Consider the following 12,585-nt stretch of genomic DNA (forward strand, 5'->3'; position numbering starts at 1 on the left):
TTTTAAAAATCACCATTTGTAATTCCTAATAAATGATGGATGTAGACAATTATCAATAGAAGATAAATCCATTAAGTGAAAAGTTAACAGGGAACTTTAAAATAGGAACATTTAACAACACTTGAATTCATGGATAAATCTTATTCTTAAAACTTCAGTAAAAGTGGAGGCTTCCAGATATGTATGCCTGTAATGGAATTCAATAATAAGGACACAATCCCACAATGAAGTATTCTCCCCCAAAAGTACAAGTTAAATCCTAATGAAACTTCATCTGAAGATATAACTACCAGTTTACAGAAAGCAGGGGAGAGAGAAACAAGTTAAGTAATACCACAGGAAGCGATCAGCAAAGTCCAGAAGGTGGGAAATTGTACAGGACAAATAACCTGTTTTTGTTTTTTTAATAAATGGCGTGGACCCTGCTGGTGTGGCTCCGTTGGTTGAGCATAGTCCTGTGCACCCGAGTCACAGGCTTGATTCATGGTCAGGGCACTGCTTGATCCCCAGTGCGGGGCATGCAGGAGGCAGCCAATCGATGTTTCTTTCTCCCTCTCCCACTCTAAAATCAATTTAAAAAAATATATTTTTTTAAATATAATAAATGCCTTGGGATGAAAGAGAGGAGGAACAGGTAAGGGAGACTGTTGTAGACTAAGAGAGACTTAAGACATACATCAACCAAATGTGGGTTTTGTTTGGATCCTGATTCAAATAAGGCAACTATGTATTTTACCTGTTAAAGATATATACCTAAGTTTTTAAGACTGAAATTACACAATTACTAGGATTTGCTTTTACATTATTCCCCAAAAAAGACAAAAACAATGTGGGGTTTAAATAGAAGAAGCAAGATGTTAATAAATGTTGAAGTTGATGGTAGATGCTTGGAGACTCATTATATTACTCTACCTTTTTTTTTCATGTTTGAAATTTTCCAAAGTAAGTTAAAATATACATAGAGTTTATCTTCCACATGGCCAAATGTTCTGCTAGGATCAAGCATTATTTTATACTCAGAAATACTAGTACTTGTTAAAATATAGACCCTGGAACCCCCCCGCCCCCAAACATCTGGGTCAGAATCAGAAGATTAGGCATAAAATGATCTGCTTCCCCCATGAGGCCAGTGCAGCTCAGCTAGGTATGCACCCAGCAGTTGACACTGCATGGTCCCTAGGCTAAGGCTGCACCAGCAACTCTGGGTGATGAGAGTCAAGCTATAGGGCTTTGAGGGATCAGTGCACAGTAAGGAATAGGATGCAGAGAAAGGGAATTCTGCCTGAGTGTAGCATGAGAAAGGGGATGGGTGTAAACAGGCTTTTCCAGGATGAGAGACCTGGGCTGAGGGAAGAAGATACTCAAGAGAAAGACTAAAGATACGAAAGAGACAACTTGTTGGGGCTCCAGCCCCACGATGGCAGGAGAACAGGGAAGCCCCGCGGGAGAGGCTTGGTGTGGACAGCAGGGAGATGAAAGAGCGAGCATGGGTCCGGTTACGGAAGTGTGAAGAGTGGCACCATGAGTATCTAGAACTGTTGTCCCGAGCAGTAGCCATAAGCCACATGCAGCTACTGCACACTGAAACGTGGCTGGTCTGACTTGTGTGCTGTACCAATATGATGCACTGGACTTTGAAGATTTAGTAAAAAGAAAGCCAGGGTCCTAGCTGGTTTGGCTCAGTGGATAGAGCATCAGCCTTCGGACTGAAGGGTCCTGGGTTCGATTCCGGTCAAGGGCACGTGTCCGGGTTGCAGGCTCGATCCTCAGTAGGGGGCATGCAAGAGGCAGACAATCAATGATTCTCATCATTGATGTTTCTACCTCTCTCTTCCTCTCTGAAATCAATAAAAATATATTTTTTAAAAAAGAAAGCCAGGGTCAAATACCTCGTTGATTATTGTTATATTTATTACATGTTGAACCAATAATATTGGAATATTTAGAGTTAAAATATTATTAAAGTTTATTTTACCTGTTTCTCTGTTTTTTTAATGAGACTCCTGGGAAATTTAAAATTACATAGAAGCTCTTATTTGAGGCTGACATGATATTTCTATTGAACAATGCTGACCTAGAGGCTATGGGAACCAGAACTAGGAGGAAAAAGCCACCGAAAAGCCCCATCTCAGAAAATAACACCTCTTCCTACAGCCCCCAAACCTGCCTCATTCAGACCAAGGTTCAGCCTAATTAATGAAAAAAGTGCTTGCTAAGCCAACTAATTATTAGTACAAATGAATTACAGTGGAAAGTGTATAAAGATAATTTGTTGTCAGACACCATGTACATATAGCAATTAAAGTGGCGAGTGCTTCTCCACTCATTAAGGCAGGCCCTCGAGGCCCTGCAATGGGAAGAAAATCACCAGCCAGCAAGCTACCCAGAGGAAGCATGCGTAGAGCACCTAAGTTCTGAGGAGGATGCAGGCACAGGGAGGTGCCAATCTGGGCTTGGTATTACCCACCCTGGGAAGGAATGAGGGGGAAGTGAGCCAGGGAAGTTGGCTCTTTCCCCAAGTCGATGGTCTTCCTCCTGGTCCAGATTTGCATGCGTTTCCACCCGGGTCTGTCCCCACTCCCCAGCTGTGAGTGGGCAGAGGTACTTTTCTGGGTGCCGCCTCCCTCCTCCCTCAGTGGTTCTGCCATCCATCAGATCTTCCTTCCTTCCCACCAGCCTCCTCTGTGGTATGTGATCAGGGTGGTTTCCATCACACAAGCCACCTCTCTGTTTCCCAAAGATAACACAATCCGTGTGGGTGTTTGCTCGCTGGTGCTGTTATCTAAGATCAACACAGGGGTTCCTACCTCCAGAGGCCTCCAGGGTCAGGAAAAAGCAGAGGCTTCGTGTCTCGGTTGGTGCCTGGTCACCATAGTTGGGGTTTTGGGTGGTTTCCTTCTGGTGGGGGCGAGGGTGGCTGTGAACAAGCTGTGGGTCTTCTCCCCACCGTCTCCACCTTCAGCCCTCTGGCCCTAAGCTCGGGTGGCTGTCAGGGGGAAGCCCCCGCCGCAGCTGGTGATGAGATGTTTTTCAGCAGGAGGTACTCAGTCCCTCACATTCTACTGAGGGGCTGTCCAGCCCCTCCTGGGCCTCCACTGTCCCGAGAGTCTCTACATGGGTCCTGTGCCCCCTGAAGTCAATCATCAAGTCAGGTGGCATTTAACCATCAGCTGTTCTACTGCCTCAAGACCTCCCCCTAACTGGTTCTCTGCCCCAGGCCCACCCTGCTTGGAGCACACTGACTTTCCTGGAAGCAGGAAGGAGAGAGAGCACTGGATTAGGCTGGGTGGCTTTGGGGGAAGTTATGTTTTTTCTTCCAGTGAAATAAAAGGTCCAGCATCCCAAGTCTTTAAGGCTTTCCAACTCGCTCATGATTCTATGCTCTGTCCCTCCTGTTAAAGACCCTTCAGCGGGCTCCCTCCTGCACATAAAGCCCACACTCCTTGTGCCAGCAGCTTTCGAGGCAGTGCAGAGCCTGACCCCAACTCCTTCGAGGCCTTTCTTTTGGCCTCCTCCCACCACCACCATCCTCCAAGCCACCCAGCCTTCTCACTGTTGTCCCCAACAGTCTACACCATGCCTCTGTTTGCTCCCATCACTCATGCCACTCTGCTTGCAGCGATGCCCTCCCTTCAAAGCCCGCTCCATTGCCACCATCTGCCTCTTGCCCGGAGCCCCAGCCTGAAGTGAGCTCCTCCTGGGACTTTGATACAGACATTGCATTCAACCCTAGGAGTCACTGCTTGGGCATCCAATAGATGAAGCACTCGGACAGGTTAAGGTTAGTTAATCCTTCATCCAAGAACGTGTGACCATCGCACATGCTTGGCACAAGGTCTTGGGCCTGATACAAAAATACTTGTCATCTGTACGCTGCCTTACAGATTATAAGAATCCTCAAAACCACTGAGAGGCAGCCCTGCCACAAGGGGGATTATTAGTGATCTGCCTAACGCCAACCAATTTGAGTAGTTAGTTGTGCCAATAGCAGGTCATAGCCCTTCTGCCTCCAGATCCAATCTGTTCCCTCAGAACTGGGCTGGGGGAGGGGAGGCAAGCCCACAAGAAACACCAAGCCATGCAGAGCCATCATGCCTCACCCAGGGGGAATGACTGAGGTTTAACCACTGATTAAAATGATCCCTACACCTGCTCCTTAGAGGACAGTTAGGAGCTCATGCTGCCGACCCTCCCAGCAGTTTCCTCATCTGTAAAGAGGGACTTCCCTCACTGGGGAGGCAGAATTACATGAGCCAGGCTCCCTTGTGCTCCAGAGGCTTGTGGGAGCCAGAGCAGCATCAGTCACAGAACTGCAGGGGCAGGACTAGAAAGCTTAGAAAGCTAATGATGGTAAACTCGCTCTATCCAGGGCGGAGGGGGGTTCAGAAAGGAGAGAAGTCTACAGTCATGCCACCCAATCTCATCAGAAAGTCGTGAGATCTCACAGAGCAGCAAAGCCAGCCTGGACACCCCCCGCCCCCCGGCCACTCCTCTCCCTCCCACCGAAACCAGGGCCAGGGCCATCTGTGGACAGCTGGAGCAGATGGCCACCCCAAGCCAACCCAACAATCTCTCTGGGCATTTAACCTCCATTGTTGATTTCTACCCAGAGGACCAAGGAATGTAAATCAGCCCCTGGAAACTAGGCTGCCCTGAGATGAGGTTGCTGGTTTAAAACAAACACAAGGCTTCCTATATAAGGACCAGCCAGCCACCAGGTGTCACCTCCGCCAGGAATCCCAGGTAGGCACCCTCTCTCACTCTGTGGGTTTGCTTATGGGTTTAACTTACTGGCCATTCACAGGCCCATCTGAACCAAGGGGAGGTTGCACAAGCTGGGGCAGCCTGGTTGCTCAGACATAACTGGGCTTAGGTCTCCTGGGGATCTTGCTGGGTCAGCTTCATCACCTGTTAAGAAGCTTGGCGAGGTCTTTGGGGGCTGAGGCAAACACATGGGGAATCCACTGCCAAGGGGTCTGCCCTGAACAGTCTGGGAAGAGAACACAGACATCCTCCAATTCATTCTGCCTTAAGCAGCGGGGAGAGCTGCCATCCCAGGTCAAAGCCCTGTGTGCTAGGCTCCTACCTGCATTCCGAGGCGCTGGGAGGGCAGTGGACGCGAAGGGAGAGGAGGGGGAGCGTGTTAACTGGAGACTCTCTTCTCCAGGCCCATCTGTCCCAAGCCAGCTGAGGCCATGCCTTCCCCGGGGACCATCTGCAGCCTGCTGCTCCTCAGTGTGCTCTGGGTGGACTTGGCCATGGCAGGCTCCAGCTTCCTGAGCCCCGAACACCAGAAAGCGCAGGTGAGATTCTCCCCACGAAGCCCCACATTCTGACGGGGCATCTCATTCCAGCCCTGCCATAGCAGCCAGCTGTGTGACGTGGGCAGTGGCTCAACCTCTCTGGGCAGCCTTCACAGAGAACACAGAGGGCCCTGGGTCTGACTTATAGGCCCCGCCTCTCTCTGCTCTGGAAGGATATGGGGGCTTAGGGCCCTAAAGAAAACTCTCTCTCTCCAGCAGAGAAAGGAGTCCAAGAAGCCACCAGCCAAACTGCAGCCCCGAGAGCGAGAGCTCGAAGGCTGGCTCCGCCCAGAAGACGGAAATCGGGAGGAAGGGGCAGAGGATGAGCTGGAAATTCGGGTTGGTTCCTCTGTAGTTTTATGCTTTTGTGGCGGGGGAGGGGATGAGGGAAGGGAAGGCAGGGGGTGATAGCATGAACAGGGGTCCACTTACCAGCATGAAAATAGTTGACTGCACTGTGCTCTATGAGGTCTGTGCCCATGAAGAGGCAAATATCTAAGAGAAGTAACTTTGCTACCACAGAATGGGAACGTACAGGAACCATGAGCAGAGGAGAGAGAAGGGGACGCTAGCAGGCGCCAGATATTTTCAAAGGGTGCAGCAAACGGGGTGCCCAGAGAAAGATACCCAGGTAGACATAGCTGGTCGTAGACTGAAGGTGTTTCCCCACAGAAAACATTCTGGTTTGCCCAGGGCCTCTCAGACCTCACCTGGGCTGCAGTGCGCCCAGACCGCATCCTGGCCGGCAAGCTGCTGCTGGCGGGGCTGCAGGGCCCACTTGCTGAAGCCCATCTGTGGATGAAGACAGACCAGCCAGGCTTGCCCTGACTCTGGCTAATCTTGCCTGAGATAAGGAAATAGTTTAGAGATAAATGGAGGACTAGGAAGGGGGGGACTGGGAAGGGGGGGACTGGAGGGAGAAATGGGTTTCATAGGGTCATCCAGGTAACTTTCCTGAAAGGCTGGCTGTGTGTGGTTAGCAGACGGTTCTGACAAGATTTCGGTGGCGACAGACACCTCCATGCAGAGAAACCAGAATTCCCTGGATGGTACTTAATACTCAACCATGGCAGTTACTGAGCTGCTGGGAGCTGGTATCATTGCCCTCATTGATTAGAAGTTCAGACAATGTACTTGCCTGAGATGCCACTGCCAGAGGGCGGCAGCGGTAAAACTGAAGGTCAGGGCTGAGTCAGTCCCCAAGTCCTCTCTTCCTCCTTACGGTCTGACAGAGGGAGTGCCTCTCACTCTCTCTGGCCTGAGAGAAGCTGAAGTGTGTCCTGCCTTGGCCTTTCTCTAACCACCCACCAGCCACTTCTCCTGTCAGGGATGAGCTCCCCAACCCATGCTTTCTCTGACCCTCTGTAAACCTAAAGGTGTTCTCAGGCACTTCCTCCGTACCACCTGGGACATCCTCAGCCCACCACATCCGCACTCGAGGCCGTAAATGAAAATCAGGGAACTCTCTTAGTGAGGTTGGCAGCTCCCGCCGGCAGGTACTCACCCAGCTGGGGTCACTCTAAATTAGCCCAGATGGGGAAGCGATTTCAGTGGCGGCTGACTCAAGGCAGGGCTGGAAGTTTCTAGTTTCCACAAAGGCTGGCCTCAGAAGAAACGGCCCGGGCTGCCTCAGCTAGAACCAGAAGTCTGAAATGTCTGGGAGGTGGTGTAGCGGTAGGAGATGGGTGGGGCAGGAGGCCAGCAACACCTTCCGGAAGCCCCTCCCATCCTAGGGCTCCACCTCTTTCATCCCAGGCCCCCCACTTCCTTCAAACATTTTCCTCCTAAAATCTAGTTTCAGGACTTTAATATTTTTCAAACCAAGCCCTTCCCACTCCCCTACCCCACCCATCTCCCACTGAACAGACGAGACGCCGAGGCCAAGGGAGTCTTGTCAGGTCACCTGGAGCTCATCTCCCACCCACCAGTCGCCACGCCGCCTCTCAACTGCCCCTGCCACCCAGTTCCAGCCAGCAAGTCCCTAAGGAGTCTGTTCCAGTGATCTGACCACCCCACATTAGCCACGGGGGGTGGAGGGGATGTATCTTTGAATCTTTACTGAAGGGAGATAACGGGAGGGTCCAAGTTCCCTAAAAAACCAATCATGCCATTCCCCATACTCTCCACCTTCACAGTGAAGACAAGTGGGGAAGGTAAATTGTTTTAAAGGAACAAGTGGGGAAGGTAAATTGTTTTAAAGGAACAAACAGCCATTTGTTGCTTTGATAACTTCTCTGAGCAGTTCGCTCATCTGTAAAATAGGAGTCATAGTGGTACCTGGGCGCTGCCACACCCCTGGGGCTAGCAGAGGTCCTGGGACTGGTGGACTTAAGAATCCTGCATTCTAGTCCTTGGCCACCAACTCTTCTGAGGCCTCAAACAAGTCCTTTAACCTCTCTGGGTCTCAGCTGCTTTATCTGAAAATGGGGGTAACACCTCCTGTCTGGAGTGTAGTGGGCAGAAGGACCAAGGAGCAGGGGTTCTTTCCAACATCAAGAGTCCTCCACTGACCCATGGAGGTGTTCAGACATCTCAGTGACCAACATGGCCAGGTGCTGAGGCAGCTACTGGATGAACAGAGATAAAGATACAGTCTCTGGTCTCAAGGGAGAAAACAATGATGTGGCTGCAAACACAGCTCTTTCCTGTTTCCCCAAAGCTTTTAGTGACAGTAAATCACCTCACAGATTGCCAAGTAGGGAAAATGGTGCTCTCTCCCTGCAGAAGGAAAAAAACAGAAGCCGAGAAAGAAGAAGGAACTTAGCTCTAGGAAAAGGTTAGCTTCCTGCCTGCACTGAACAGAGGCCTGTGCATATGAGACAAAGCACCTGGGAAAGGAGAGGTGGGGGCAGTGGAGGGGGTAGAGACCATCACGTAGGCTAGTGCTATGTACACCAGGTAAGCCCACTTCCCCCAAACCTCCCTGCCAGGGCCTGAAATTCCACCATTGTGATTCAACATTGTCTTCAAAAACTGCACGGCAGGGAGGGGGGCTTGCTAGGGGACACCACAGCTTTTACCTTAGCGGTAAAGGAAGAGTGTCAAGGTTAGCCTCCTAAAGATGGAGGGGGCAAAAAGAATGGGCGTACAAAGAAGAGAACTGAGCTATCCCTCGGTGCACCTGCTGGGCCCACAGGCCCTTTCCCTCTCTGACCCTTTGGGATGAAGTGTTTGGGGCAGGGGTGTGGGAGGCTGGAACCTCTGACATTTCCTGGGTCCTCCCTACTCTCCTCCTAGTTCAACGCCCCCTTTGATGTTGGAATCAAGCTGTCAGGGGCTCAGTCCCACTGGCATGGCCAGGCCCTGGGGAAGTTTCTTCAGGACATGTTTTGGGAAGAAGCCAATGGTAAGTCCCTGCCCGGGTCAGGTCAATTCAGAGTTTTCTCGGAGTCCCAAATGTGAGCCCACATTATGGGTGACACAAGAAAAGTTCTCTTCCCTGACCCCTGCCTCTCAAAGAGCTTCCAATTCCTCGTTCCCAAATAGCGGCAGGAGTGGGCGGGGCTGGTATTTGAGTGGCTCGGAGGGTGTTTTTGTATTCAAAGAGGGTACTAAGTTCTGAGAACTAGCTTTGGAGCCCCAGTGAACCCCAATTTCCGCAACCATAAAATGGAGCTAACACCCCTAATAAAGTATAAAATTATTTGATGTTACAACACCTTTACTGTATAATTTTACTTCACAAACAACAGGAATTAGTGCTACAATTGCATTCAGAAGAATGGGCTCCACAGCCAGTTAAGCAAAGTTTTTTCTGTTTTTATTTGAATCCCCTCTTACCTTGTAAAGAAACCACTCAACTTTCCCCTGATCAAGGCCACTGGAAGCACCTTACAACCTGCAAAGCACTTCTGTCACCAACATGGCATCACCTAACCCACCCACCACTCGAGGCAGACAGAGACTCGCACTCACCCTTCCATGCAGATAAGGAGACCAAGACTCCGAGCTTTTAGTGACTTGCCCAAGTCACAGCCCAAGGCTTCCCCCATTACAAGACACCACCTCACCAGTCACCACTGTGTAAGAAAACCATCTCTGATGGCACTGGCCAGATAGCAGACTCAGAATTTTGACATCTACACCCTTGCTTTTCAGAGGTCCCAGCAGACAAGTGACCATCCACAGGACGGGCCCACCTCTTTGTTCTCCTACTACCCTTAGAAGTGCTCACCGTGGCTTTTAGATTGCTTCTACAACTCCCAGCTCTGAGTGGTACTAGCTTAGGAGCCTAATAAATATTCAAAATGTGTGCTAAGTGTTCGTAATGAGAATTATTTCACCGAAGAGGAAAATGTCACTGGAAAAATAAGTCTTGTTCTATGGTCAATGGAAAGAGAAAAGAAGGATATGTAGCAAGGCAGGTGTGCACACTCAGAAAACCACACTAGACCACCTCATACAAGCAGAGAGACTACTGGGTGTGTGTGCCAGAAGAGGAGTGGAGGGGAGAGAGACAAAGAATAAGTAAGAGGGGAAAGGGAAGAGAGGGGAGAAGAGGATGGGGAGGGGAGAAAGAAAGACACAGTTCCTTTAAATATCAAAGTGCAACGTTGCAATGAGAGCTTATTATCAAGGACTGTGTGGCCCTAGTCCAGGGGTGGGCAAACTTTTTGACTCGAGGGTCACAATGGGTTCTTAAACTGGACCGGAGGGCCGAAACAAAAGCATGGATGGAGTGTTTGTGTGAACTAATATAAATTCAAAGTAAACATCATTACATAAAAGGGTATGGTCTTTTTTTTTTTTTTTTTTTTAGTTTTATTCATTTCAAACGGGCCGCATCCGGCCCACAGGCCGTAGTTTGCCCACAGCTGCCCTAGCTGGTTTGGCTCAGTGGATAGAGCAGTGACCTGTGGACTGAAGAGTCCCGGGTCTGATTCCTGTTAAGGGCACATGCCCCAGTTGAGGGCTCACTCCCCAGTAACGGGCGTGCACGAGACAGATCAATGATACTCTCTCATCATTGATGTTTCTATCTCTCCCTCTCCCTTACTCTCTGAAATCAATATATATATATATATAGGACTGTATGGACAAAGAAAGTACGGGTGACATTATCAGAGCTAAAATCTACTAAACACATTCAAGATCAGAACAGGATTCTGGGGATGCCAAAGCATGAGTCTAAAGTTATCAAGTGGGTGCTAACACTGGCTTCTAGCCACTGCTGGGAAGGGCTTCCTCTTTGTTCACTACTGAGAAGCCCAGCAAAGTAGATACCAACTCACATAGGCAAGGCAGGCCACTGCCTTCATTACTTCACTGATACCTGGTAGTTGTCCCACATTTCCAACTCCAGCTCACAGCTGAATCGAACCTTGGTCCGTAAGTTCCACAATTTAATTCCAGGAAAGACACCAGCCTTCCTAGGAGGAAATGTCACCTATCAGTCATTTACACTTTAGCATAACATGCAAACTGGTTTCTGAAAGCTGGTGATGATGGGTGAATCAATAGGAGAGAAAAGCAAACAAGGAGGGAGATTCCAAAGAGATGCACTGCCAGTCAGACACATGATCCCCTAGAAATATGTAGGGCACCCCTCTGCAGAGTTGGGGTAACACCCACACTGGAAAAAACTACCACAGAGGGCTCGAGAAGCCAAGTATCTTCTTGAGTAAAATTTTGGCCACCTGGCACTCAAGGCACAGCCCTTTAGGTACCAACCACTGGTAGGTGCACTGAAACCCAACTGCCATTGATCATCCAGGAACTCCATGTGATCTGTGGGTCATCCGGGAATTCCTTAGAAATGCCATCTTGGGCCCCATCCCTGCCCTACTATATCAGGATCTGTACTTCAACAAGATCCCAGGTTATTAAATGGCTTCTATAAAGTGGCTTAGAGGGAACTGGACTCTACTCAGACGGCACAGCACACTGCAGCCAGATTGCCCCGCCTGGCATACAATAGGTGTCGATTGTTATAAAACTTAAAAAAAAAACTGAGACCTGGCCAGGTGGGACCCTCAACAGAACTGTGAACACATGAAAAAGGTGTCCTGTTTCTTCTCTCTTACCTTCTTCCCCATCGATTTAGTCCCAGCTCTATTGTAGACTCTGTTGGGCAGATGGCAGACCACACACACACACACACACACACACTCCCATCTCTCAGATGACCAGACACCTGATTATATGACTACACAGTGACCTTACTGAGTCTTTGCTTTCAAAAGCATCGTCATCTAAGCCACAGACTGAAACAGGTTATCACCATTAAAGGAACTTAAGGTATTGGAGAACAGATGAACTAAGTGGGGGTAGTGGAAGAAATAGAAATGGAGGGAAATGATCTTCTACAGCCACCAGATAGCCAGCTCCCTAGTACTGAGGTCTAGACTGACATGCTGCCCTGAAGCTTAGCCACATCCCAGTTCCATTGTTTAGTGGGGGCACAACCCTGATCACCCTAACCACACCCACAGCCCTCTTCTTAACAGCTAGAGAGGATGGAAGGTCCAAGTGTGATCAAATTGACCCAGGAAACCAGCTGCTGACCTGGGGAAGCAGCAGCCATGGATTGGGCTGGGGACGGTGCTTAGGAGGGGGATGTGTGCCAGACCCTGGTGGGAATGCTGGTCAGCTCCATCCCATCAAAAAAAAGAACAAAGACTTACTTCTCTCTCAAAGGACTGACAAGCATTCTCTGCCACTTGCCTGCGTCATTCATTAAAAAAATATATAAAAATTTTTTTTTAACATTTTTTAAGCCCACTCTGGACTGGGCAATCTCACCTGGGGCAGGCCCATGATGTGGTTGAGAGATATGGGCTAGACCAGCCGTGGGCAAACTACGGCCCGTTTGAAATGAATAAAACTAAAAAAAAAAAAAAGACTGTACCCTTTTATGTAATGATGTTTACTTTGAATCTATATTTATTAGTTCACACAAACACTCCATCCATGCTTTTGTTCCAGCCCTCCGGTCCAGTTTAAGAACCCATTGTGACCCTCGAGTCAAAAAGTTTGCCCACCCTTGGGCTAGACTCAGACCTGAACTTGAATACCAGTTCTGATCCAGACCAGAATATTGAATTTCTCAGGTTCCTCAAATTAAAATACCCACCTACCCGGGTTACTATAGAGACTGAACACAGTATCTCCCTCAAGGACACCTGGCACATAATAGGCATTCAACTATTCTAACCATCATCACTTACTTCATCCCTGCAGTGCACCAGGCGTTGTTCTAAATACTTGTAAGTAGTTAATGCAATTTCAGCTAATTTTCACAAGCTACTTCGGAGGGAGGAAACTGAAGTTTGGAGAAATTAAC

At 49.1% G+C, this 12,585-nt stretch overlaps 2 protein-coding genes across 5 annotated transcripts in view; one reads left to right on the forward strand and one right to left on the reverse strand.

Annotated features, from left to right (window-relative positions):
- Positions 1 to 12,585, reverse strand: part of TATDN2 (TatD DNase domain containing 2) — a 57,015-nt gene that overhangs the window by 15,580 nt on the left and 28,850 nt on the right. The window lies entirely within an intron of this gene.
- On the forward strand, positions 3,633 to 9,296 carry GHRL (ghrelin and obestatin prepropeptide). 4 transcript variants are annotated; one of them, XM_023749665.1, is made up of 4 exons: positions 3,633 to 3,781; positions 5,168 to 5,303; positions 5,520 to 5,642; positions 8,541 to 9,296. In XM_023749665.1, the coding sequence occupies exons 1-4, from the start codon at positions 3,759 to 3,761 to the stop codon at positions 8,703 to 8,705; spliced, it is 447 nt and encodes a 148-aa protein (XP_023605433.1). In that variant the 5' UTR covers positions 3,633 to 3,758; the 3' UTR covers positions 8,706 to 9,296. The 4 variants fall into 4 exon arrangements, with proteins under 4 accessions (XP_023605433.1, XP_006083908.2, XP_006083907.1 ...); XM_006083846.3 differs by having other exon boundaries at positions 5,523 to 5,642; XM_006083845.3 differs by having other exon boundaries at positions 3,654 to 3,781; positions 4,611 to 5,303.

Source organism: Myotis lucifugus, unplaced genomic scaffold (assembly GCF_000147115.1).
Source record: "Myotis lucifugus unplaced genomic scaffold, Myoluc2.0 scaffold_8, whole genome shotgun sequence".
NCBI lineage: Eukaryota > Metazoa > Chordata > Mammalia > Chiroptera > Vespertilionidae > Myotis > Myotis lucifugus.

What these genes read in the sequence shown, in the direction of transcription:
- GHRL (XM_023749665.1), top strand. Translation starts at nt 3,759, where the DNA reads ATGAAGCACTCGGACAGGTTAAG. An exon ending in CCGAACACCAGAAAGCGCAG is followed by an intron (nt 5,304 to 5,519) that starts GTGAGATTCTCC and finishes CTCTCTCTCCAG; the next exon opens with CAGAGAAAGGAGTCCAAGAA. An exon ending in AGGATGAGCTGGAAATTCGG is followed by an intron (nt 5,643 to 8,540) that starts GTTGGTTCCTCT and finishes CTCTCCTCCTAG; the next exon opens with TTCAACGCCCCCTTTGATGT.